Here is a 26059-nt window from a genome sequence, read left to right as displayed (position 1 = left end):
GCTTAGGAGTTTTAAAAGATATCCATTTGGCAAAACATGCATAACACATACAACATTGATTTCTTTAGAGTCAGTTATCTCTTTTTTTAAAAAATGGATTGTGATTCAATTATTGTGGAGACTACTGCAAGGCTACAGCTTCTAGAGAAAGTTTGCATATCTGTTGATTTTAATTTAAAGAAATTACTAATGCAAATGGTCACCCAACAGCAAAGTATTTAATAATTACTTGTGTGAAGGACATAGAGTCTTGGGGAGATGTTTGGCATTGGCAGTGATAAGTAAACTATTTCAAGAACAAAAATGAGTGATGGGTATTAAATATGCTGACTGACAAGGCAAATTATTCTCAGTGGTTTATATCTGCAGACTAGAATCCCCTCTGTTTTTATAAGTAAAGTGACTTAAGATATCTATTAAAAAATTCTCATGGAGTATACACCCAGTGAGATCAGGGACCTCTCGTATCGTGTTTCATCCTAGATAAAGTTGAGTAGGTGCTCAATGAAACTTGTTGATTGAATAAATGAATGCATATACTCTCCAAATACAGCTGGTCCCCATAAAGCATTTGCATCAGAGTCATACATTTGTGGTGAACAGAGTCATGGGTGGTCAAAGAATGAACCCATAAATTCATGGCTGACCCCTCATCATCCCTGCTTCTAGGCTCAAGTCCTTGCTTTCAAATGGTTAAGGGCCATATATGAGAAATAGATGCTGTAAGAGACTTTTCCTGGACTCCTGGTAAAAAACATACCAAGGCATGGGCTGATTCCTTCTTCTCTAGGGATGCTCTCACTTCTGTCCATGCTCCTTGAATGTAGCCATGAATGTCTGTGACTTAGGTTTGGCGGGTGATGGTAGCTGGCTACTCTAGACCCCACTGTTGAATGTAGAACATTTCCTCCTTCTGTGGAGATAAGAGGGAAACATAATTGGGGAACTGTTTGTTTTCTCATACGAAAGGAGGATTTATGCTCTTTGTATAAGACAATTACAGTTATGAGACAAAGGGAAAATGCTTGAAATAGGCAGAAAATAATCTTAATTGAGAACTCCAGTTCTTTAGTCACCTAGAGTTTAGGTCTTATCTCGGATTTGCCATCACTAGTTGTGTGCATCTTTTTTTTAAAGTCTTTCTTGGATTTCTTACAATATTGCTTCTGTTTTATGTTTTGGGTTTTTGGCCCCAAGGCATTGGGATCTTCTCTTCTGAGTAGGGATGGAACCCAAACCCTCTGCATTGGAAGGCAAAGTCTTAATTACTGGACTGCCTGGGCATTCCCTATTTTATCTTTCTAATACAGCAATAACAGTAACAAGGGCAATCAAAGGCATTTTTTTTTTAACAGAAAACAGAAAAATTCTGTAAAGCAGTTATCCTTCAAAGGCAAATTTTTAAGTTTGACAGTTGAAGGGGTTGCTCTTTAAGTAGAGGAAATACACAATTACGATTAATAATAGATGAAAGTCATTATGGGGCCTCGGAATGTGACTGTGCAAATGAGGAAGCCCTTATGCCTCAACTTCATTAGATTCAGAGTAAATCCATTTATAACACATCTTAAAACACTTACTATGTGCACTAAGTAATTTACATAATACTTAAAATTGCCCTGTGAAGAAGGTACGACTTTTTCCCCTTTTTCGTACATTAGTGGCAGAGACAGAATTCGAATCCATCCTCTTAACCATTACTCTGCATGGTTTATTTAGTATTTAGTTTTCTTATCTCTAAAACAGGGTTAATCCTAAACCATCAAGAATTTGGATTAAATCTGAATATAAATAAAAACTTAGCACAGTGCTCCGACAGTAAAAATTCAGTAAATATTCACTCCTTGTTCAAGTCTCTTGGATTAAATATCTTATGAAGTATATCTTAAGTTTTTAATACCTAAACATGATATCTTGGGCTTCAAAATTTCAACCTTGACTCGCTAGAACTCTGGTCTCTTTTCCTGTTTTCCACTGATCTCTTTTCCTCCTTAGATACAAAGAGGTAACATCAAAAATTACCGAATGTAATTAGAAATGAGCGTATAAATGTTGCACAATACTATCTTTGGATCTTGATGAAATATTTCAATTCTGACAGTTTTTATCTTTAGTCCTCACATCTCATCTGAGCAAAATTATGAGACGATTAATGGTTTTGCAATGTATAGCATAGGGCTTCCCAGGTGGCGCTAGTGGTAAAGGCCCTCCTACCAATGCAGGAGACTTAAGGGACATGAGTTTCATCCCTGGGTGGGGAAGATCCCCTGGAGGAGGGCATGACAACTCACTCGAAAGATTTTTTCTTGTAATTTTATTTTACTTAAACATCTCATGCATTGCCACATAACCTCCACCATGAAAAGTAACATTATGGTAAAAGTCAAATGGTTTATTTTCAATTATAAAGAGACACGATTAGTTTATAAATTATAATATCTAAGAATTATTGAGTATTTGCTAAGCACAATTTTAAGTTTAGTAGCACAAATGTAAAAATGTTAGGAACAGTTATCATTTTATTATATTTCTTTAGGACGGGTAAACTCTGTATTTTGTATTCTACCAAACATGCAAAGACACAACCTCACTCCTAAGAGATTAAACTCCTAATTGAGAAAACAGCACTATCGTAGCTCATGCATGAAATTGTTTTTTAAAAACCACTCTTCCATGGGAAACTATCATTGACAGGGTAAATAAAGTCATAATCTTTATACTACAATTTAAAAAAATGAAAGTATAATCTTGTAGAGTTGAGGAAGGCTGTTCCTGTGTAGAGTAGCTGCTCACTAAATGTTTTTGATTGACTCTAAGTAGAAGTACATAATAGAGAAGTAAATGGAGAAAAATAGAAATAAAAGGAGCATCATCATAATTAGATAGTGTTTATTAAACTCCCACAGTTAGGTGACAGGCTTGGACAAGAGAAGGGAACACAACAAGGCATATAAAGAGATGTAGGAGGGGACTGAATCATACAAAGCTAGGAATGACTCAGGATGATCAAAAGAGAATTCAGGAAGCAGGCAGAAATAGGGTCAGTTTGGCAAGAATCCAGAATCTTGCTTGGGTTGGTGAAAACAATATTTTACAATTGAGAAAAACGTTAAGGATGTGTTTATATAACAGTATTAGGCTTACAGTCAACTTTAATTGACTGATGCTTACTCTAATAACCATGTTAAACTGGTCAGTGTATCAGTTTATAGAATTGAGTTGTTCTACTATTTTGTGGATCTTTTAAATTTTAGCTCTACTAATGTGGATAGTGGTCCAATTTCAAAATGTTCATTCTCACTAATTATGGTGTATAATTGGTAGGAACTTTGTGTCTGGGTTTTACCGCTGTACTGCACAGTATCTACTTGGTCTCAACCAATGACTGAGATATTTTATAGCCACCTAAGATGCCTTTGGTTACTCTTATGCTCCTCATTTACTCTGATTTTTTCCAGTCCTCCTAGAATTCCCTGCAGTTATGGTTAACTGGAGGTACGTAAGAACTATTAGCAGTGAATCAGCTTGGGGGAGACCACAGACCTTCTTGGGCTTCCCAGCTGGCACTAGTCCTAAAGAACCCATCTGCCAATGCAGGCAACATAAGAGACATGGGTTTGATCCCTGGGAAGACCCACTGGAGGAGGACATGGCAACCCACTCCAGTATTCTTGCCTGGAGAATCCCATGGACAGACAAGCCTGGCGGGCTACAGTCTATAGGGTAGCAAAGAGTCAGACATGACTGAAATGACTTAGCACACACACCCTCACAGACCTTGAGAGTAGAACTTGTGTATTTTAGCTCTGCACATAATTACCTTTGTCTGTAAGCTATGAGAGATGCTATTGAAAAACCATGGATGTCTCCACGGAGTAGACATGTAATAACTAAAATCTCATAAGAAGAAAAGAATTGTACACAATTAGCAAAAGCGTTTATGAAACTATAGTGGACCTTTGAGTTCTATCATTTTTAATGCACAGGAAGTCAAGCACTTTATAGCAGGCAACCACAAAGTATTAGATTTAATTTCGTGACTGCTTCTTGTTCTACTTTGGTAGTGAAAGTCAAAGAACTTTTTTGTAGAATTACTAATAAGAAGCATGGAACTTAGACTTAGTTTGTTTTTTTTAATGCTCATTTTTAGTGGTTCTACTTTTAGTTAGGAGAACTTGCTTAATCGCAGTTAAGTGAATTTAAAATGGCAGCTTTTGCTATGCAATGCCTTATGTAGTCTCAGCATATAATAGTATTGCTTTCTTATCTACCTTAGCATCTGAAAATAAAACATTCTCAACTATCCCACTCTATCAGATTTGGCATCTACTTGTATATGTTTCCCTTATTTGGACTCAAGATAATGGTTATTTGATGATTTTTAAAAACTCAAAAATATCAAATGAACCCCATACTTTGGAGGCATTATTAAGATTAAATGTGAATCAAATATGGACCTTACTTTAAGGAAACTGTTGCTTGGTAGACACACAGACATACTTTAAATAATTAAAATACAAGCAGGTATTTTAAAACATCATAATAAAATCTATGGTTTCAACAAAAATATTTATTTACCTTAAGATGTGTGCCACACGTTTTTCTATGTGTTGCAGATAAAAAAGTGAGAAAGACAGTCAAGCTCTCTATTCTTATTGAGGTTATAGTGCCGTGGTGGACAGGCAGACAGGAAGCAAACAATAAATGAACAAGAAATTTCAGGTAGAGATTACAGTTATAGGATCACTATAGAGACAGAACTTATAAGAATTCAAAACTGAGTGGAAGGGCATGGTAGGAAGTATCAGGATGGGAAAAAAACAATCAATGATAACTACAATTTGGGCTCTGAGTAAATAGGAATATAGTTGTATCATCATAAAGAAAAGAAAAACTGGCAAGAGTAATTTGAGGGAGGGAAGAACATGAGGGTGAAGAGTAAAAAAATTCAAGGTGTCATTTGAACGTTAGCAAATATTCCACCTCCAAACACCTGGTGTTTGGACACACTGCACATTGAAAGCAGCCTTTCATCCAACCTACTCCCATCCATCCTGACATCCATATGGGACTGATTAATATGGAACATACTGCACCTGGAATGGGACTTTAAAGGCAAAACACACTAGTTTCCCAGCCAAGACCTTCAGGCTGACTAATCCTATGTTAAACCCACTCATTCTTCATACAGCATTTCATTGCCATCATCTTAGTGAGTCTTCACTCATTGCCTTTGCTTGAAATTGCTTCCAAACATGGTCATGACTTCCATAAGAATTTGCATTCTATTGTATAAAGACCAGATTATTATTACTTTTTTATTTTTAATTGGAGGATAATTGCTGCACAACAACATGAATCAGCTATAAATATACACATATCCCCTCCCTCTTGAACCTCCCTCACACTATTTTTACTTTCTTATCTGCTAAAGAATAATACATAGAACCATTGTATAGATATTGGAGTTCAAATAATATTTTAGTAATTAAATAAACAAAATCTAGATTTTTGATGCAAGTAAGTCATCTAGGTCAGGAGTTGGTAAACTTTTTGTGTAAAAGGTCATATAATAAATGTTTAGGTTATTCCCACCATAATGTCTCAACCGCTCAACTCTGTCCATGTGGTATGAAATAGACAATTCAAAATTAAGTGGGTGTGACTGCACATAAACAAATTTTTATTTACATGGAGGGGATAGTCCTAGTTGACTGAAAAATTCCTTTTATTTATTTCTCCCTCAAAACCCTTCCACCACTCATGCTCCAAAAAAAAAAATAAAAGAACACTTAGACAGGTAGAGATGGTGACTGTGTTAAAGGGGGATGAGATAGAGAAAACACCCTAGGAAGATTCCCAGTTTGCGCAGGATGATAGTGAGTCCCGTTTGATAGGATGGGAAATCAAGAGATGGAAGAGTTTGAGACGTGGGAAGAGGAAATGGTGAATTCATTTTCATGGACTAAGTTTGAGGTGGCTATAATATAAAGATCAAGTAAACATGTAAATACGAAGTTGGGAATATTAGTCTAGAGCTCAAAGGGAAAAATAATAGATTTTGGAACTACTGCCATACAGTTGGTTGATAAGGTTGTGGCTGACATGACAGTCACCCATAAGATGTAAATAGTGAATCGGGATGGGGAACGCATGTAAATCCATGGCTGATTCATGTCAATGTATGGCAAAAACCACTACAATATTGTAAGGTAATTAGCCTCCAACTAATAAAAATAAATGAAAAAAAAGATGTATATAGTGAGACAAGAAATGAGTCATAAAAACCTGGGAGATGCCTATCGTATCAGTTATCATTTACTGATAATAAAAGCATCATAAAAATTAGTAGCTGAAAACAACATTTTTTTTTTTCCTTTTTGGCCACATGGGGTCTTAGTTGCAGCACATGGGGTCTAGTTTCCCAACCAAGGATCGAACCTGGGCATCTTGTATTGGGAGAATGGAGTTTTAGCCATCGGACTACCAGGAAGGTTCTAGCAATGCATTATTTGCTTTGATTTTCTGGGTAAACTGGGGTCTTATTTTGGTTTTTACTTGAGCTCTCTCATGAGCAGTGAGTTAGTCAAGGCTTAGTGTCCAGTGGGTCAACTGGTCAACTGAGATGGCTGGATCTCTCTGTCTCTCTATGTGGTCTTTCATCTCAAGTTTTTTCATCAAACAGCAGTCTCAGAACAGCATTCCAGGAAGAAGAAGGAGAAGCTGCAAGATTTCTTGAAGCCTGGACTCTAGAACTTGCACATGTGGTTTTCATCACATTCTATTGGCCATACTTAGTCCCAAGGTCTATTCAAGGAAAAGGAAATAGATTCCATCTTTCAATGGGAAAAGCTGCAAAGAATTAGTGGCCACCCCTGCATGACATCTACATTTATTGAGTATGCAGAAGCAAGGGCCACATCGGAACTGAAAAGAAGTTGGAAAGGAAGAAAGAGTAAAGTTATGAAGTCAAGGAACTAACTACTGCAAAAATGAGAGAAAAACGTCACAACATAAATCTTATAAAGAGGTCAAGTCAGATCAGTTCCAAAAATAGCAATTGGATTTAGAGATTACATCTTTGATAAAGCTAGGAGAAATGTGTCTGCTGTGGGTGTGTGGTGGTGGAAGTCACTTTAAAGTGGTTGTTATTGGAAAGACATGAACTGGAGAAAGTGACTGTGGGTTATTTGAGTTTTTGAAGGAAAGATAGTTGAGGTGTGTATGTGGTCAAATTGTGTGACTTGATTGTAGGAAGGGCCAGAAGTAAAGATAGAAGATATAATGAGTTTAAGAAGGGATAAACCAAGACTTCCCTGGTGGGCCAGTGGTTAAGAATTCACCTTGCAATCAAACAGGGGTTTGATCCCTGGTTGGTGAACTAAGATCCCACATGCCCCGGAGCAGCTAAGCCCCTGCACTGTGGCTACTTAGCCTGAGCTCCACAATTAGAGAATTCTGTGCATCACAACAGAAGATCCCACATAATGCAATGCAGGTCCCACGTGCTGCAACTGAGACCCCGCTCAGCCAAATAAATAAATGAAAAATGAAATTATTTTAAAACATTATAAAAGAAGGGATAAATTATGAAGCAAAGTCCTAGAGGAGGTGGAGGCAGTGAACATTCAGAGGCTGGCTATTAAAGAGTTAGAAACTTTGAGATGGTAAATGGATGTAAGATACTTTTGATATAGATGACCAGTGTTTTTCTTTTATCGATAATGTTTTCAAGGAGCTCTTTTAAAAAATGGCATGAGGCCCTGGTATATTCTTATTTCTACAAGTAATTTACTTGTTGTTGCTGTTTAGCTAATTGATTTGTGACTAATGTGAAGAGATGATTATTTTAGATAAAACTTCCAGTTGGAAGTCATAGTTTATTACTGTCTATTATAGACCATGTTCAGAATGTAGAAATCAGGAATAAAGGAGCTCCTCTTATGTTTTCAGCTATCCTACTGGATAATTCAAATTCTTACATCTTTCTAGTGCCATTCAAATCTGCCAGCATATTTCAGAACACATTTAGAGAGGGACCAGTAGGTGGCTGCAGGCAAATACAAGCTGAAAATCACCGTCATTAGAAAACAGCTTCCACTAAGAAGGCAAAACCAATTATGGGCTTAGCTGCCAAAAGGAAAATGAATGTTAGTAGTTGACATAACTACAGCTATTGTTAAACAAAATATTCAGGCTGGGTAACTTTCCTTTAATGAATATGCTCTGTTGTTATGAAATATTTCTTTACAAAGTACAAATCAATAAGGAAACTTTAGGTATTTGCGAAGCACGGGTAACACTTAGAAGTAAGCCCTAGAATTTCCAATATGATTAGATATTTTTTTCAGCATTTCATCTGGTAAACACTGCATGTTAATATTTACATTGTGAGTATAATCAACTTCCGGAATCTGAACTATAAGCTTAGTTTACTTACCCCCCCGCCCCCAATCTCCAATACACATTCATTTCACATCCCCTTCCCTTTTCTCTGTTTATGGGAATTATGTATAGCATTCCATCCTGCAATGATGGAATGTTTAGGGTTTTTCTTATCTTATATGACTGGCTTATATTATTACACCCTAGAAAATTAAACTGGTATTAGTAATGCATAGAACTAGTGATTTTTTCCTATGTATATATATATGCATAAAATTTTAATTTTCAAGATAGTTTTAATATTATGCTGCCTCTATTTTTCATAGAATGATTAATTTTCTGAAGGACTCCAGTTTTAAAACTATTTGAATAAAATGTGAATAAAATAAATAGTTTGTGTTTAATTAAAACTATTTGATAGCACTATTTTCATGCTTCATCTATCAAAACAGTAATCCAAATTTGCTTAGCAGACTAAGCAAAGGCTTGTATTATTTGTGGCTGACATGATCTGTGATTATCTCTTCCTGAGACTGCAGTACTATGATCTCAAAAATGTTACTTCAGAGGGCATGCGGTATTCTCTGGGTAAAATAACCAGAGTTATTTTAGCTTGTGGACGCAGAGAGATTCCTCACCATTTGTCTGCTTCATTAATTTTAATTGTGTTCAAACTTTGTTTTGTGTGTGTCTAAGTGTGTAAACAGTACAAAAAGAGTCAAAATTGTCACCTAATTTTTTTTTTTTAATTTTATGTATTGTGTAGGGGAATATAAAGTTTTCCTTGACCCTGTTAAGTTCCATGCCTGGCTCTGAAAATTAAACTGATGGAAACAGACTGACAAGAGAAAAGCATTCAAATTGATTTATTGTAAGTTTTACATGACTCAGGAGCCTTCTTAAAGAAATGAAGATCTAAGGAAATGGTTAAATCTCAATTGTTTTATGCTAGGTTTAATGAAGAATGCACAGTCATGGAGAAGTGTGGTAGATAGGTCAAAGGATACAAAGTAAGTATAGTAAACTGGGAGAAATTTAATGGAGTCTGTTTGGATTCTCCTCTTCATTTTGTATTCAGAGATAAGAATGCTCCTTTCCTTCAGATAGAGGAAGGGCATCTCTCACCTGAGGGTCCTAGGATCACTTTCAGGCGAGTGGCTTGGGATGGAATGTCCACGTGAACTCCCCGTTTCTCCCATTTTCTAGAACTCCTTCCGCTTAAAATACTCAAGGTACCATATTTTGGAGTATCATGTATTGAATCCCATCAATAGTATATTTGCTTTACTTCACATGTCTTCATGGTGCATTAAGGTGATCAGTGTTTAAGTACAGAAAATAGCCCAAACAAAATAGATTTTAAAAGGTAATATAGCTTTAAAAATATGTGTTTAATTTTGATCATGCTGGGTCTTCACTGCTGTGCACAGACTGTCTCTAGCTGTGACGAGCGGGCCCTGCTCTCTAGCTGTGGTCCATCATATTAAGCCATCTCATCTGGTGGCTTCTCGTGTCGTGGAGTGTGGGCTCTAGCGCGCCGGCTCAGCAGTTGTGGCTCAGTCTTAATTGCCCTGTGGCATGTGGAATCTTCCCAGACCGGGGATTGAACCTGTGTACCCTGTATTGGCAGGTGGATTCTTAACAAGCGGACCGCCAGGGAGGTTCTCAGTATAGCTTTTAAATGATTAGGGACCTTGTCATTCTTTAGAACTTACTAAAAATGTAGTCTGTATATAGAAAAAATATAAATATTAATTATCTCTAGGTGCTGGAATGAATAAAGTACTTTTAAAAAATCTGAATTCAATGGGCAATTCAGCATTTTACTCAGATGTCTACTAGAGGAACTATAAAATAATTTTATAGTTGCTTCTTAAACAGATGAAAGAATTAGGAGTCTGTGTACTGACAAGCCTCCAGATTTCCAAGAAAGTCAGTCATTAAATATCACATTGATAAATGATCCTGCATGTATTGACAATGTATAGAAGCAGGTAGTAAGTAAGTATATAAAATACTTTTATCATAATATCACAAAAGGTTTTTTTCGTTTTCCCCTCCTCAGTAGATGACTATATCTGACTCAGATTTAGTATCTTGTTTCCAGAGAGAAAACTTAATGAAATATGTTGATTATTGTATTAGGCAATAGGGAGTTCATCAGTATGGATTCAATTCTAATTCATTTAATCCGAATTATTCTTATTTTCCTTATTTCTACATGATCTGTATTTTCTCCCACTTACTAGCTGAGGGTGGTATTGAACAAATTCTTAATTTCTTGTGCTTCAGTTTTTTAATCTTTGTAATGAATTATAGGACCTAGCTGATAGGGTTGTGATGAAAATTATATGAGTTGATATATATAATGCACTTAAAACACTTCCTGGCACATATTAAACATGCAATAAATGTTAGCTATTGTTATCTAATGTCTCCTTTTACACACACCCCACTGTTCTTTTCCCCAGTCACCTTAACTTATTTTCTAAGTATCTGTTCCTTAACTACCAAACCTAAACATCATCATATTAAGTAATAAACTGAAAGAGTCCACCTCACAGATAAGATCCAAGGATCTTAGATCCAGGATCCAAGATCCTGTCCCAAATGAAATCTCATGAGGCTCTTTTGCCTAATTTGACTTTAAAGGGTTATGGGAATTGAAAATGTCTTGAAGACATTGGGGTCAACTTCTATGTCTTATTATGGTTTATTACATATTACCTAGCTTTGATTATTATTGTTTTTTAAAAAAATTTTGTAGCATTTTTATACAGAATGTGTTAATATCTCATGATTTCCAATAATATTTAAGATGGTCTTGAATTTTTAAAATCTCTTTCTCTCTAAACATATCTTTTCTCCTTCCTAGCTATATAACGCATTTCTGAACTTAAAGATCATCTTATCTTCTATAGAATTTTACCCTCATTGTTTATTCACATTTACTAAAATCATAGTTCTATTAACACATTATTGACCAGGGGATTTTTTGCAGAAACTAATGCCTCTGGTCAGTAATGTGTTAAGAAATGAATGTTGAATCAAGTTATAAAAATATGTATGCTATAATTCAAAATGGACAATTTATTTGGGGAATAACTAACTTAGGATAGATTTAATTGATTTACATAGAACTTTTTTCTATCATATATTTAAACTTTTTACCAGAGTCTGTCTTGAAATTTGTGTTTGGGTCATTCTTTTTCTCTTATTACAAGCCACCCAATTATAGTACACAAAATATAAATTTTTCTCTTACATAATAGTACTGATGTTAGCTAATTAATTAGCTAAACTCATTGTATTGGATTGTATAAAACGTTCATTTGAGTTTTTCTGTAAGAGGTTATGGCCAAGCCAGTGTTTGTACTCTGATAATTTTGATTATTGGGAAAAGATGTTATTAAATTTGGAAGCTTGACCTTTTAGTTTGAAAAGAGATGTGTCATGTAATTTAAACCTTGACTATGCAAACTAATTACTTATGGCATCCTCAGCATTTTAAACTTCATAATTAGTATAGAGCTGGGTTTGTAAATTCAAATACCAGTTTATAATCTTTGGTATGGAATGTGATTTAGTAAACTTGCCCTTTATCATCACCTATCTTTATTCTTTATTTAATTATATGCTTTTATTCAAGACAATGTAAACTTCTACAAGGTAATTTTAGATTCGAGCCTGACATAAATATCCTGAGATTGAATTTCTTTTATTACTGTATTATAGCTTTCACCCCTAATCATCAGTTCGGAATCTTGCATTGTTGAGTTAGTCTGTCTCCAAGTGTTATTTACTGACATGTTTTAAATATGAGTGCCACATGTAGTGGGTTATACACTGAGGAGTTCTATAGACTGGATCTAATTCCCTGTGATAGTTTATTTGGTCAAGATATTTTGAGAACAGACTTCATAAGAAGGATTTTTATAATTCCACAGGCATCTATGTTTTCCATGGAAAAATCTGACTATTATGAGGCATTGAAATCTGTTCTCTGTGCTGGATCAGAATCTCAGTGCAACATGTATTTTGTTCTCTATATTCTTATTTTTATTACAGGATACATAAATGAATAACATATGTTGTATTAATTCTGGCTGTGGTCCTTGCTGGGGCTTTGAACTGCATGATGATATCAGGGAAAAATAAATGTTTGTCTTTTGAGGAGTTTAAATATATTTTGAGGTTTAATAAAAATTTCAAAGGGAATTAATTTTACTATGTGTTAAGAAATATTAAGGAGATAATTCATACTTCTCTATAGAATGAGAAGTTTGACTGGAAAGCATTCATTTAATTTGAACTGCATGTAAAAAAAAATATTAAGACAATATCTTAGTTTGGCCAAAAGTCTGATAAAATTTAGAATAATAGCAACCCTTGTTTTGTATTCAGCAGTCAGAAAAGCACAGTAACCAGATTTTAAAAAATACAGTATTGTATTCCAATTCATTTGAATAATGTGACTTCAAGACAGTATTATATTCCAGGGTGCCTTTGAATAACCAAAGCAAGAAAATGTTCTATTTAGTGTAGTTTTATTGCTAAAAACAATTTTAAAGTGTATTTTAAAGACAATTTTAAAGACAAAGTGTATTTTTAAAGACACTTTCTAACTTGTCTAGGCATGTCGTACATGCCTGTGCTGTCCACAGCCTTAACTAAGTGATAGATTTTTTTTTTTTTTTCCCCATTTCCCCTGGTTATCTCTGAGAATTTTCCTTTGGTCCTGTAAAGACTGCAGATATTATCTTGACTACTTCTTCTCCTAAACTGAAGGTGTCTCAAAACCTTCATTCCTAATTCTGGTCTTTGGTTGTCTACTCTGTCACAGGGCAGAATAAACCTGCAAAGGAGTAACGGAGAAATACAGTGAAACCCTTTCTGCTGACTTCCAACCCTCACCATGGCCCTGGTGCTGCCCTAGTCTCCTTGGCCACTTCTATCCTGTCGTTTCCTCCCCACATCTTTTCTTCCCACTGTCCATTCCCCATTTAATGGTCAGATATTCAAATACTATTTCTTAATGAAGAAGGAAGATTTACTATTTCTTAATGAAATCTATGAATGCAGGTTTGTTTTTTTTCCCCCTGAACTAAAATTAATCCTATTCTGAATACTTGTGTTTCTATAGCATCTTAATGCAGCTATCAATATTCTTTAGGACCAGTTCTGGGACTAACAGAGGGAAGTCCAGTTGGGCAGGATTAATAATAATAATCATAAAGACTGGCCATGAGGGTGAAAGGAGAAAAAGTTCCATTGGCAATCCATTAAGTAGAATACCAACTTGCATCACTTATTTTGGAAATGTCTCACTTATTTGTTATTTTTGTTTTAATATATTTTACTGTTAGATTCCCCACAAGATGTAAGAAAAAACGGAATAGACAAAGCTGTGATGAAAGTATTTTGTTGTGTATATGGATCAGGATTCCTCACCGGGCTTCCTCTGTGACTCAGCAGTGAAGAATCCACGTGCAGTTAAGGAGCCACAGGAGATGCAGATTCAGTCCCTGGGTGGGGAAGATCCCCTGGAGGGGTAAATGGCAACCCACTCCGTATTCTTGCCTGGACAATCCCATGGACAGAGCCTGGTGGGCTACTGTCCACAGGGTCACAAAGAGTCAGACATGACTAAGCAATGGTTTTAGCATATATTATAATGTAATTATTCTTAATAATTTCTCATTTTAATGATTCTTTTTTTTTAAAGTTGGGCTCAATATGAAACATTTGTCCTGATAAATTTTATACATCAAATCTCGATCAAACTTCAATGTCTACCATACTAGGAAGAAATGTCATTTTTTGAATTATTCTCCTGGGCCCCAAGTTCATTTTTTTTTTTTGTACAACTTAATAAAGATGGCCAAATATTATCTATTTATCTTTATTTTTCTCTGCCTTCACACTTAATCCTTTTTCTGTAAATACTTATGTTGTAGATCTTCAATTTGACATTAAGATGTCTTATTTAATACTTAAGATTTCCAGATTTAAATAGTTGATTTATTCCCTACTGCTTTATGCACCATAGTTACTCAATGGAAACTTGTTGAAGAAATATTTAGTTGTATGAACTTCCATATGTAATTCCAAGCCAACTCATCTTAATTCTGTGTGTTTTGTGGTATTAAAACTAATTATCAGTGGAGACATTTTTAAGTTCATGATTGAATACAGGGTGAATGCAAAAATTCTCATATATAATTTTCACTCTATTTCAGAATAAATCTGGAAAAGTACCTGTGAGGCTAACACATGTCACTGAAGAGTTTCATTTGGCATATAAATTTTCTTATTTGTCTGAAGAAGATACTCTAAAAGGCAAAAACTGAATAATGAAATAGTTATAGAAGAATAGTCAGATGAAATATAAATATATGTATAGATTTATTTTCAGTGTAATAAACTTTATTACCACAGTGTTAAAATCAGAAAGCTATAAATCAGAGAAAGATTAAAAGGATTCTCAGCTCATCTCTGATCCAAATATTATATTAGTGATCCTTTTAAACATCTTTTTATTAGATAAACAGTTGTGTTATATTGGGAGTGTACATGCAAAAATATTGACCAGCTGAAAACAGGTGAAAAAATATTGTGGGGTAGATGGGAAAATATTTTGAAAATAATACTATTAACTACTGTAGCAAGCTCAATAATGTTACTGAATAATGCCATACCCTTCTCAGCATTAAGTAATAATAACAGTAATTTTACCATTAGTGTTAATAACCTATATTTACCCAGTACATTTTCCACAATTTTCAAAGCACTCTTCTTCTTTCTCTTATCTGATATTTGAAGCAATCTTGTGAGAAATGTGAGTCAGATGTGTATATATGTGTGTGTGTGTGTGTGTGTGTGTGTGTGTGTGTGTGTGTGTGTATTGCAGTATTACAGTGATGAGTACAGAAGATTAGAAAAAAATAATTTTCAGAATTCAAGAAGAATGAAATGAAATTGAATTGTTAGTGAAGATTAAGATGAATTCATATTATAAAATATATATATTTATATATATAATATATAACATATAATCATATTATAAAATATCTAGTATTGTTCCTACTATTCCTTTTTTGCATATCTTTACAAGTAAATCTTGTTAATGTTTCAGAAGGCAAAAAAGAAATTAAAGTGTCAAATAAAAATGGATACTGTGGTACTATGAGTGTTTTTTATTTTCTTTTATATACATAAATAATTTTAAGCATATTTTGTGATTATAAACTATTTGAAAACATAAACAGAGCATGTTGTTTTTATTCAGTCTCTCAGTCATGTCCAACTCTTTGCAACCCCATGGACTGCAGCAAGCCAGGATTCCCTGTCCTTCACCATCTCCTGGAGCTTGCTCAAACTCATGTCCATTGAGTCAGTGATGCCATCCAACCATCTCATCCTTTGTCGTCCCCTTCTCCTCCAGCCTTCAATCTTTCCCAGCAACACCGATCTTTTCTAATGAGTCGGCTCTTTGCATCAGGTGGCCACAGTATTGGAGTTTCAGCTTCAGTATCAGCCCTTCCAATGAATATTCAGGACTGATTTCCTTTAGGATTGACTGATTTCCTTTAGGATTGACTGATTTGATCTCCCTGCATTCCAAGGCACTCTCAAGGGTCTTCTCCAACACCACAGTTCAAAAGCATCAATTCTTTGGCACTCAGCCTTGTTTATGGTCCAACTCTCACATCCAAACATGGCGGTGGTGGTTTAGCCTCTAAGTCGTGTCTGACCCTTGTGACCCCATGGACTGTAGCCTACCAGGCTTCTCTGTCCATGGGATTCTCCAGCCAAGAATATGACTACTGGAATAACCATAGCTTTGACCGTATGGACCTTTGTTGGCAAAGTAATGTCTCTGCTTTTTAATATGCTGTCTAGGTTGATCATGGAGCAAACGTCTTTTAATTTCATGGCTGCAGTCGCTATCTGCAGTGATTTTGGAGCCCAAGAAAATAAAATCTGTCACTGTTTTCATTGTTTCCCCATCTGTTTGCCAAGAAGTGATGGGATTGGATGCCATGATCTTGGTTTTTTGAATGCTGAGTTTTAAGCCAGCTTTTTCACTCTCCTCTTTCACCTTCATCAAGAGGCTCTTCACTTTCTGCCATAAGGATGGTGTCATCTGCATATCTGAGGTTATTGATATTTCTCCCAGCAATCTTGATCCCAAACATAACAATACTTAATGAGAATCTTAGGATATATTCAATAATATCAAATTTAATAAAGTGTAAAATACATATGTAATTTTTTAAAGTGTATGTATGGGAAATGTCATAATATATACTAAATAATTATGTAGTATATATTATGTATATATAATAAGGACTTCCTAGGTGGCTTAGATGGTAAAGAATCCACCTGCAATGCAGGAAACCTGGATTCCAGTCCTGGGTCAGAATACCCTGGAAGAGGAAATGGCAATCCACTCCAGTATTCTTGCCTGGGAAATCCCATGGACAGAGGAGCCTAGCAGACTACAGTCCATGGGGTCACAAAGAGTCTGACAGGACTGAGCAACTAACACACTTTCATACTATGTAATTATAGATGCAGTATACTATATATTGGGCTTCCCAGGGGACTCTGTGGTAAAAGAATCCACCTGCCAATGCAGGAGATGTAAGAGACAAGTCTATCCCTGGATCAGGGATATACCCTGGAGAAGGAAATGGCCACCCATTCCAGTATTCTTGCCTGGGAAATCCCATGGACAGAGGAGCCTGGCGGGCTATAGTCCATGGGTGGTAAAAGAGGCCGACATGACTTAGTAACTAAACAGCAAATGTTTTATAAATCATACAAATATTTCTATGATCCACATTTCCATGATGGTATCAACCACTGAAGAGATGCTCAGCAAATATTTATTAAATGAATGAGTAAATAGAAACTCAATTGGAGCCATACTATAAAATAAGCATAGTTTGCAAAATCCTAAGCCTGCTACAAAGTAGAATTAAACATAATGAAGCTTATACTAACTAGATATGGAAGATTTACTGCCTACATTCAATGAAGAATGGTCATTACTTTAAAACATGCTCAGGCAAGTGGTAAGAGTTTTGAAAATTACCTGGTTTGAATGATGGTAATAAAAATTCCTCAAAATATTTAGAGAATAATTGACTCAAGAAAATAAAAGGACATTTAGAGCAAACTTTTTTAAGTGTTTGGAACCAGTTAGCCTGTGAGACTATTAATAAAGGCACTCAATTTCTCATATGTAATATGGAAATAATTTATCTTTCTTGATTGTGCATAATGACTGTTAGGGTTATATCATCCACATGAGCTGAAAACTATCAGGTATCTAGTGGAAGCCATAACATATAAGCACTTGCTCCTTCCAAAACAAGAGAATCCCAATTAGAGCAGGGATCATGGAAGAATTGGAGAATTCTCATGTACGTCATTATTCTTCTAGCGTACATAAAGACTCCCTGATCCCTGTTTTCCAGTCTTCTTCATAGCTGCAGTGTAGAGCTGAAGCGTTTATAAGTCCTGTCATCCTTAGCTACAGACCCAGAACTGATGTTTTCCATCTAGAAAATGGAACAGGATGTGAAGATTACTCTAAGGAGTTAGCAGTAGGGCTTTTATATTTATGAGGGTTTTGTCAGCTGAGGGAGGCATCCAGGCCAGTCAAAATCCTTTATTGCTGAATGAAAGCAGGAACAAGATTAATAAGAAAAAGGCATAGAAGGTAACACATTTCCACATACTTTTCTCCATGGCTGGCTATTGGGAAATGTCCTTCCTTGACCAGTTGGGTGCTCTTATGAGGCACTATGGTTCCACTGCTATCAAAGGCTAATTTGTGTGGTAGAGTTCCTCTGTAAGAAGTAGTTTATGATTTTTCTTCCAATTTAATCCACATGTCTAAGCCATTAAACTCGTAAACTTGTCTTTACAATGCATCAGTTAAAAGTACTCTCCAGTCAGCTTTTTTACTTAGGCTGAATCTTCACTCTGTCACTACTAACTGTGTGACTTTATTCCTATTCACATGTCACCTTCTTAGAGAAGTCCCTCCCGAACTCTCTAAATAAAGTAGACCTCTCCTTCTTCCAAGTCATTCTCTATCACTTCACCCTCTTTAATTCTCTTCCTAGTGTTTACCGCTATCTTATATCAATTACACATTTATGTCCACATCCTTGTCTCCTTTGCTTATTGCTATATCTTTAGCATCTTCAGACATATCTGGCACATGGTTGGCATACAGTAAATATTTGCAGGATGAAATAATCACTAATTTCAATAGTGGAGTATTTTCAACTCTTTTACTCTAATAACATTCCGTTTACATTTTCATGGTTATTTCCTAGCCCTATGTCTCCAGCAGAATAGTCTTGTGTGTGCATGCTAAGTCACATCAGTTGTGTCCTCCTCTTTGTGAACCTATGAACTGTAGCTCTTCTGCCCATGGGATTCTCCAGACTAGAATACTGGAGTAGGTTGCCACGTGCTCCTCCAAGCAATCTTCCTGACCCAGGAATTGAACCGGCATCTCATACATCTCCTGCATTGGCAGACAGGTTCTTTACCACTAGGACCACCCTGGGAAGCCCCAGAATAGTCGTATTCTACCTATTCATCACCACTTTGATTATTGTCTTAACTCTGGCAATTCTAACTCCAGTTATATTGTGTCTGGCTTTCTAAAGATAAAATAGCCTTCATTATCTTTGATGGCAATTTGCTTGTTCCAGAGCCCAATAGGAGTTAAAAAGAAAACTAAGATATTTTTCATGGTCTTAAATTTTCTTTATTACCATAAAATGTCTGATTCTTATGTAGTCCCACCTCAAAATGCATCTCTCACTAAGGGTAAAATTTAGAGAGGGTATTAAAATTAAACCATCTTTCTGAGTTTACACAGTGATGACAGTAGTGTAATGTACTTTGTTTTCTTTTAGATCCCCAACTAAAGAAATGGATTCAGAAGAGAAGGAAATTGTGGTTTGGGTTTGCCAAGAAGAGAAGATTGTCTGTGGGCTAACCAAACGCACCACCTCTGCTGACGTCATCCAGGCTTTGCTTGAGGAACACGAGACTACATTTGGGGAGAAACGATTTCTTCTGGGAAAGCCCAGTGATTACTGCATCATAGAAAAGTGGAGAGGCTCTGAACGGGTTCTTCCTCCCCTAACTAGAATCCTGAAGCTTTGGAAAGCATGGGGAGACGAGCAGCCTAATATGCAGTTTGTTTTGGTTAAAGCAGATGCTTTTCTTCCAGTTCCCTTGTGGCGGACAGCTGAAGCCAAATTAGTGCAAAATACAGAAAAACTGTGGGAGCTCAGCCCAGCAAATTACATGAAGACATTACCACCAGATAAACAAAAAAGAATTGTCAGGAAAACTTTCCGGAAGCTGGCTAAAATTAAGCAGGACACAGTTTCCCAAGAGCGAGATAGTATGGAGACATTAGTTCATCTGATTATTTCCCAGGATCACACTATTAATCAACAAGTCAAGAGAATGAAAGAGCTGGATCTGGAAATTGAAAAGTGTGAAGCTAAATTTCATCTTGATCGGGTAGAAAATAATGGTGAAAATTATGTCCAGGATGCATATATGATGCCCAGTTTCAGGGAAGTTGAGCAAAAACTATGCTTGGAATATGATGAAAGGCAGATTCTGGAGGACCTGAGAGAAAGTGATGGAATTGTACAGCTGGAGGAACGACTGATCTACTACAGAAAGCTCATTGATAAGCTCTCTGCCGAAATAGAGAAAGAAGTAAAAAGTGTTTTCATGGAGATAAATGAAGATGCAGAAGGGGCAGCTGCCAGTGAACTCGAAAGCTCTAATTTAGAGAGTGTTAAGTGTGATTTGGAGAAAAGCATGAAAGCTGGTTTGAAAATTCACTCTCACTTGAGTGGCATCCAGAAAGAGATTAAATACAGTGACTCATTGCTTCAGATGAAAGCTAAGGAATATGAGCTCCTCGCCAAGGAGTTCAATTCCCTTCATATCAGCAGTGCAGATGAATGCGAGCTGAAGGAAACCAGAGGAAAGGAATCCGAGGTGCCCACCAGCAATGGAGTGGTTTCTCCTTTTCCTCAAAGAATATTTAACATGTATACCAATGACACGGACTCAGACACTGGTATCAGCTCTAACCACAGTCAGGACTCAGAAACAACTGCCGGAGATGTGGTGCTGTTGTCAACGTAATTTAAATGGCTTCACTCTGACCTACTTTAATATTGTTCCTGTTTGTTTAATTTAATAGGAAAATTTAAATATTCCACTCTGGAGAAAAATGTAAATAATGTTAAGGAATTCAGTAGCTAATAAGAACTAGAGAATTTTGTTTGTTGCTTTGTTTTTGATTTAAGAGTTCCAGTGTTATCTAATTATTACAAGTTCAAACAATGAGCTGTTTATTAGGAATGCAGCAAAAATAGCTTGTAGGTATATAACAGAGAAATAATTTGATGTGAATTTTAATCTGTTTCTATGAGAAGTGATTTATTCAAACTTCAATTCTTAATATTAGACATCAATATATTGAAACTGCATATGTGAACAAGTAAAATTAAGATGTATTGTTATCGAGTTTTCAACACTGTATTATTGGTATTTAATAATCTGTAAAGTACATGATAACTCTTATATTATAACTGTATTAATTCAAATTTGTTCATTTCTTTGCTATTTAGAATGTACATCATCTCTGTTACTTCTTGAACCCCTCTACCTGTTTAGGTTTAGGTTACAGGAGATGGAAGGGTCGTTACTGGGACATGTACAAATACCATCAGTGGATCAGACAGGGGTATAAATAAGAAAAGCCAAGTTTTGCAGACAACAGCAACTTTTCTAAAGAAGCTAAAAATTAATAAGAGATATGTATGTGCTTTCTCTACCTGATATGCAAACCTTTAGATCAAACCAGTCATCTGTGCAGGTTCATTGTTCGAGTGAGATATGGTGTGGGTTACAGAGAAGAATCACAGGGTCATAGTCCTATTTGATTATACATTATCTAAAAAAGTTGAAGGGATGTAGCTTGGGGTCCTTTGTGTGGGTAAAATAGAGCTCCATGTACCTTAAGTACCCCAGGAGGAGGGCATGGCAACCCACTCCAGTATTTTGCCTGGAGAATCCCATGAACAGAGGAACTTGGAAGGCTACAGTTCATAGGGTCACAAAGGGTCAGACACGACAAGCAACTTGGCACACACGAGAAAACACCCATAAATATTAGTATTTTTCCTTTGAAAATAGAGATAGGAGCTCCTGTGAACAAAAACCTTTTATTCTGCTACACTATAATTCAGATTGTCTTTATGGTCCTTCATCCAAGGTGCAAACTGAAAAAAAAAAGTAGCTCTATTGTATCCCACTCTCAAGCATGAAAGTAAATATCCAACAAATTGAAAAGATGATTTAGATTCTGTCTTGACTGACAATCATTATAGAGCCAGAAGAGGCTTGGTTTGGCTTGGTTTTTAGTTAGGAAGTTCCTTTCTTTTCTCTTTCTCTCTCTTATCTCCTTCTTTCCCTGCCTATTTCTTGCTATTGAATACATGACATAATCATATTAAAAACTGTTTTGTTGTACTATTACATGAATACAGCTGCAGTTCATTTTTCCTTTAGCTAATACCTTTCTCACATGTGAGTAGATGATTATTTTACTTAGCTTTAATATGTGGATATTGGTTAAGAGTCAGTATTTCTCATTTCTTCCCTTTTTACCTTTATGTTTACTGTACTATATGTTTTAACTCAGTTTCCTAATCTTTTTTAAAATTTCTCCATCCTCCAGACATTTTGCCAACCTTTGGGAAGATATTTAAATTTTCTTAATATTTCAGTTTTGGGGAGTATCTAATGTTACCATTTTTCATACTAAGATACTGTTGAAGGCCTTACTTAAAGTTGCATGATAAGAAAAGTAGGAATTTCCACTGTAGGGAAAGTATGCTAATAGGTAATAACACAAACATGGGTTTAATTTAAAAGAAATAAGAAGGGACTTGAACAGTCATTTAAGAAAGGGAAGTTTATTTGCCTAATATCTCATTAATCATTCAGCACTATGGAAAGCTAATGACATATTTATTATTCTCTTCTGGGGATTAAACTCAGAAGATCATCATCAAATATAAAACAGTTGTAGTGTTGTTTTTCAAAAGTAATATCTTTAGATCTCTTTGGATTACTCTTTAGTGAGAAAAGAACATTGTTATCTGCTATATAATTTGATTATCTGAATCCAAATCTGATAAGAAATAGAACTAGTTAGATAATGCCATTTTAGAAACTTTGCATTAATGTCTGATTTTATACAATTAAGCATAGTGATGCATTCTAAGGGCAAATTCTTCTATTTTTACAGTAAATAATGTTAAAAACTCTTGTCAGAAAGCAAGACCATTGAGTTTTAAAATCACCTTAGAATTTCAACTTGTTCTGTTGTTATACAAATGTATTTGTGCCTTTGATTCATTACAGTATTAAATCATCATTTTCCATGGTGAATCTCTAATTTAGAATAATATATTAATACAAATAAAAACACTAAAATGCATTGCCCTCATCTCTGGATACTGAGCTATGCAAAATTAAATGAGAATGTATATTCTAAATTTAGAACTTGATAGAAACTTTAGTATTTTAATTATTTATAGAAGCTTTAAAATAAAGTGTTTATAAATTCTTGAGTAACCTAACAAATTAACTATGAAATTGTTATATGAAGCTAGAAGTAGCAAACAAAAGCTGACTATTTTCCCCTATAACAAGACAGATTTTCACAGAACTGTGTTCATTCTCCCACTTAAAATGTCTCTTTTTTTCTTCCATCTGCTGTATACTGAAATACCATCCATTTGAAGCTTTTCAATGTGTTATTCCTTTCTATGAAACATGTTTTTCTATTCAACCATTGTAATACTTTATCTCTGATACTTTGTAATACTTTATCTCTGAACCCACAATTATTTTAGGTGTATTTTTCATAAAGGAGCATTTATATTCTGGTTTAGCTTATATTTATTTGTGTACTTATCTAACTTCCCTCCCTCAACATATTTTTATTGCCTTGTTACTTGGTCTATCTTGTTAACCTTACTGCCTCTAATCAATCTTTTTGCCCCTACTCAATTCTGGAACTGAATTGCTAAATTTTAGAAGACTGTAACTTAAAAAAAAATATTAAAAAAAAAAGACAGAAGACTGTAACTTAAAAAAAAAAAAATGATACCAGTGCATTTTATACATAAAATATGCATTTTAGCAAACTTAAAACATTAACAATTCTACTTATAAATCCTTTGGAAGAGAGACTACGTCTTAGTGTCATTATGAAAAATTGTTACTGTACTATCAATTTTCTGTTTTATTTTTAATTCACAGAGTTACCGATTGCAAACAATGGGAATATTTTCTTTATAAAAGCTCATCAGTGGTTAAATTATGGTGTTTTTCACTGCATCCATGCATTTAATAAAAAATATTTTATAGAGCTAGGTTTTAAGAGATACACAAAATAACTTTGAAATATCTTAACTATTTTATTTTCTCTTTTTCACTAAAAATATAAATAAATGGCCTTTCATTGGTGTGTAGAAGCTATTTTAATCCATTAAAATTTTATTTTTATATTTATTTAAACATCTACTGTACATGACAAAATATATTTCTGTGGCTGCATTTTATAATTTTACAAGGTAGGATTATTATTTTAATTGAAATGTATTTTTCTTGAGACAAAAGGAATATCTTTTAATGTGATATAGATTTCTTTTAAATATTACGCTATTTCTTTTCATACTACCTGATTGGTTTAATAACTTGTTGTGACAAGTACAAAATACAAACAATTTCTTCAAGTGTAACCAGTCCAAAATAATAAACGGAATAGTTGTATACTTTCGTGTGATATTGTTTGTCTTTTTGGGTGTGTTACCTGTCTATATTAAAAACAAATTTTTTATCAGTTGAAATTATATAATTGTCATGCTAACTCACACAAGTTGATATCAGGCATCATTTCATGACAATATTAATATAGAGCAAAATGATCTAACAAAACTTTTTGTTGGGTTTCATACATATTTGTTTCAACTTATCATGAAAGAATGTCCTCACTTTTATACTAGATGACTGGTTTTATACTAGATGGATAATAGATGGCTATCTTACTTTCTATAATGAAATCCAGTTAAAAATAAAAATACTCAAGTATATATCTACCCTGCTATTATTCAGTTTGCCACTACCCTTATTTCTCAAAAAGCAGTAATTTTAATTACCTTTAATTTAGGAAATAATGATTTGGAAAATAAGGAAACTCATTTGTTCATTCTATAAATGACCATGAAATTGCTCTTAAAAGATTGTATATAATATTTAGTAGTGACACATAGAAATAAGTTAACATTGTTTTCTTAGCCAGTGTATCTCAATAGTGAGAGAAAATACACAGTAGTCATTTTCTTAACCTAAAATTAATTTGTGTTTTCAATAACCCTTGGAATTGAGAATCGCAATTTGTAAGGTCCATAATGAATAGTTTCATGTAAGGAAATGAAAAACTAAATGCCTTCATATTTTTTAAAAAAAGGAATTTATTAAATTTTTCCTAAATACAAATATCAGACACATTTTTATAGAAGACTACTAAGTCTCTCCCTACATCACATACGTATATATATAATGTATATGTAATACCATTGAGTTTGTTTTCAAGTAAAATAGACACACGATATTCAAATTATTATTATTACTATAATTCAAATATTCAAAAAATGTGTACCAGGAAAAGTAAGTCTCCCTTCTATCCCATGACTTAATTATCCAGATATCCTCCTCAGAAATATCACTGTTATTTATTGTTTTAGAGATAACCTATGCATACACACACACACACACATATATTCCTACATTATTCATGCAGAGGTTTGATGATAGCAGGGAATTCCACTATATCAATTATAATTTTATTTCACTAGTCTTCTTCTGATGGACATTTAGGTATAGTCCAATCATTTATTATTATTAACAGTCATTTACTGTTATCTCATCAATGCATTTCTGTTAGGCTAGATTGCTAGATATAGAAATACTATGTTAAAGAATGAAAAATGGATAAAATTTAATGAACATAGCTAATTACTCTTTAAGGAAATTAACTCTTTAAGAACTGAATTGGAAACATACTCATTCCTTCCACAGTGTATGTTGTTTGTCTTTGTTTATTTGAATGTAAAAATTAAAAAATTTTTTTATTTTGAATTTATGGATTTTTCTCATTAATAACACATGAGGATTTTTTTTTGGGGGGGATGATTCTTTAAAACCACCTTTCCATTTCATGATAAGTGATTTTAAAACTGTTTCTATCATGTCTTCTGTATGCTGCATTTGTTTCATGTCTTATTTTTAAACATTTGAACTATCTGAAATTGAGTTTACTACAATGTTCAAAGGTAGAAAGACAATTTTTTTGATAGTTATTAGAAAGAGAATTCTTTTGATAGTTACCAGTTATCCCTCATCACTTACTGAATAAATCTGTCCCACCTTTTTTTGGTGAACCAATCTCTAGTATGTATTTCAGGTCTACTTCTGGACTTTGTATAGCATTCCATTGATTTAGATGTGTATTTTATTAGAATTTGTGCTTTAC

At 34.5% G+C, this 26059-nt stretch overlaps 1 protein-coding gene and 1 long non-coding RNA gene across 4 annotated transcripts in view; one reads left to right on the top strand and one right to left on the bottom strand.

The window, feature by feature from the left end:
- Positions 1–24649, top strand: part of RASSF9 (Ras association domain family member 9) — a 31569-nt gene extending 6920 nt beyond the window's left edge. For all 3 annotated transcript variants that reach the window (XM_043880687.1, XM_043880676.1, XM_043880669.1), the window contains one exon: positions 19332–24649. In XM_043880687.1, the coding sequence (XP_043736622.1) occupies positions 19348–20592 (1245 nt within the window). In that variant the 5' untranslated portion in view covers positions 19332–19347 and the 3' untranslated portion in view covers positions 20593–24649. The remainder of the gene's footprint in view (positions 1–19331) is intronic.
- The window catches only part of LOC122679892, a 434959-nt gene continuing 409220 nt past the window's right edge, over positions 321–26059 (bottom strand). Inside the window, exon 5 of the long non-coding RNA XR_006336569.1 lies at positions 321–913. This is a non-coding gene — a long non-coding RNA (uncharacterized LOC122679892). The remainder of the gene's footprint in view (positions 914–26059) is intronic.

Source organism: Cervus elaphus, chromosome 3, assembly GCF_910594005.1.
Source record: "Cervus elaphus chromosome 3, mCerEla1.1, whole genome shotgun sequence".
NCBI classification, from domain to species: domain Eukaryota; kingdom Metazoa; phylum Chordata; class Mammalia; order Artiodactyla; family Cervidae; genus Cervus; species Cervus elaphus.
This window is presented reverse-complemented; position numbering and strand designations above follow the sequence as displayed.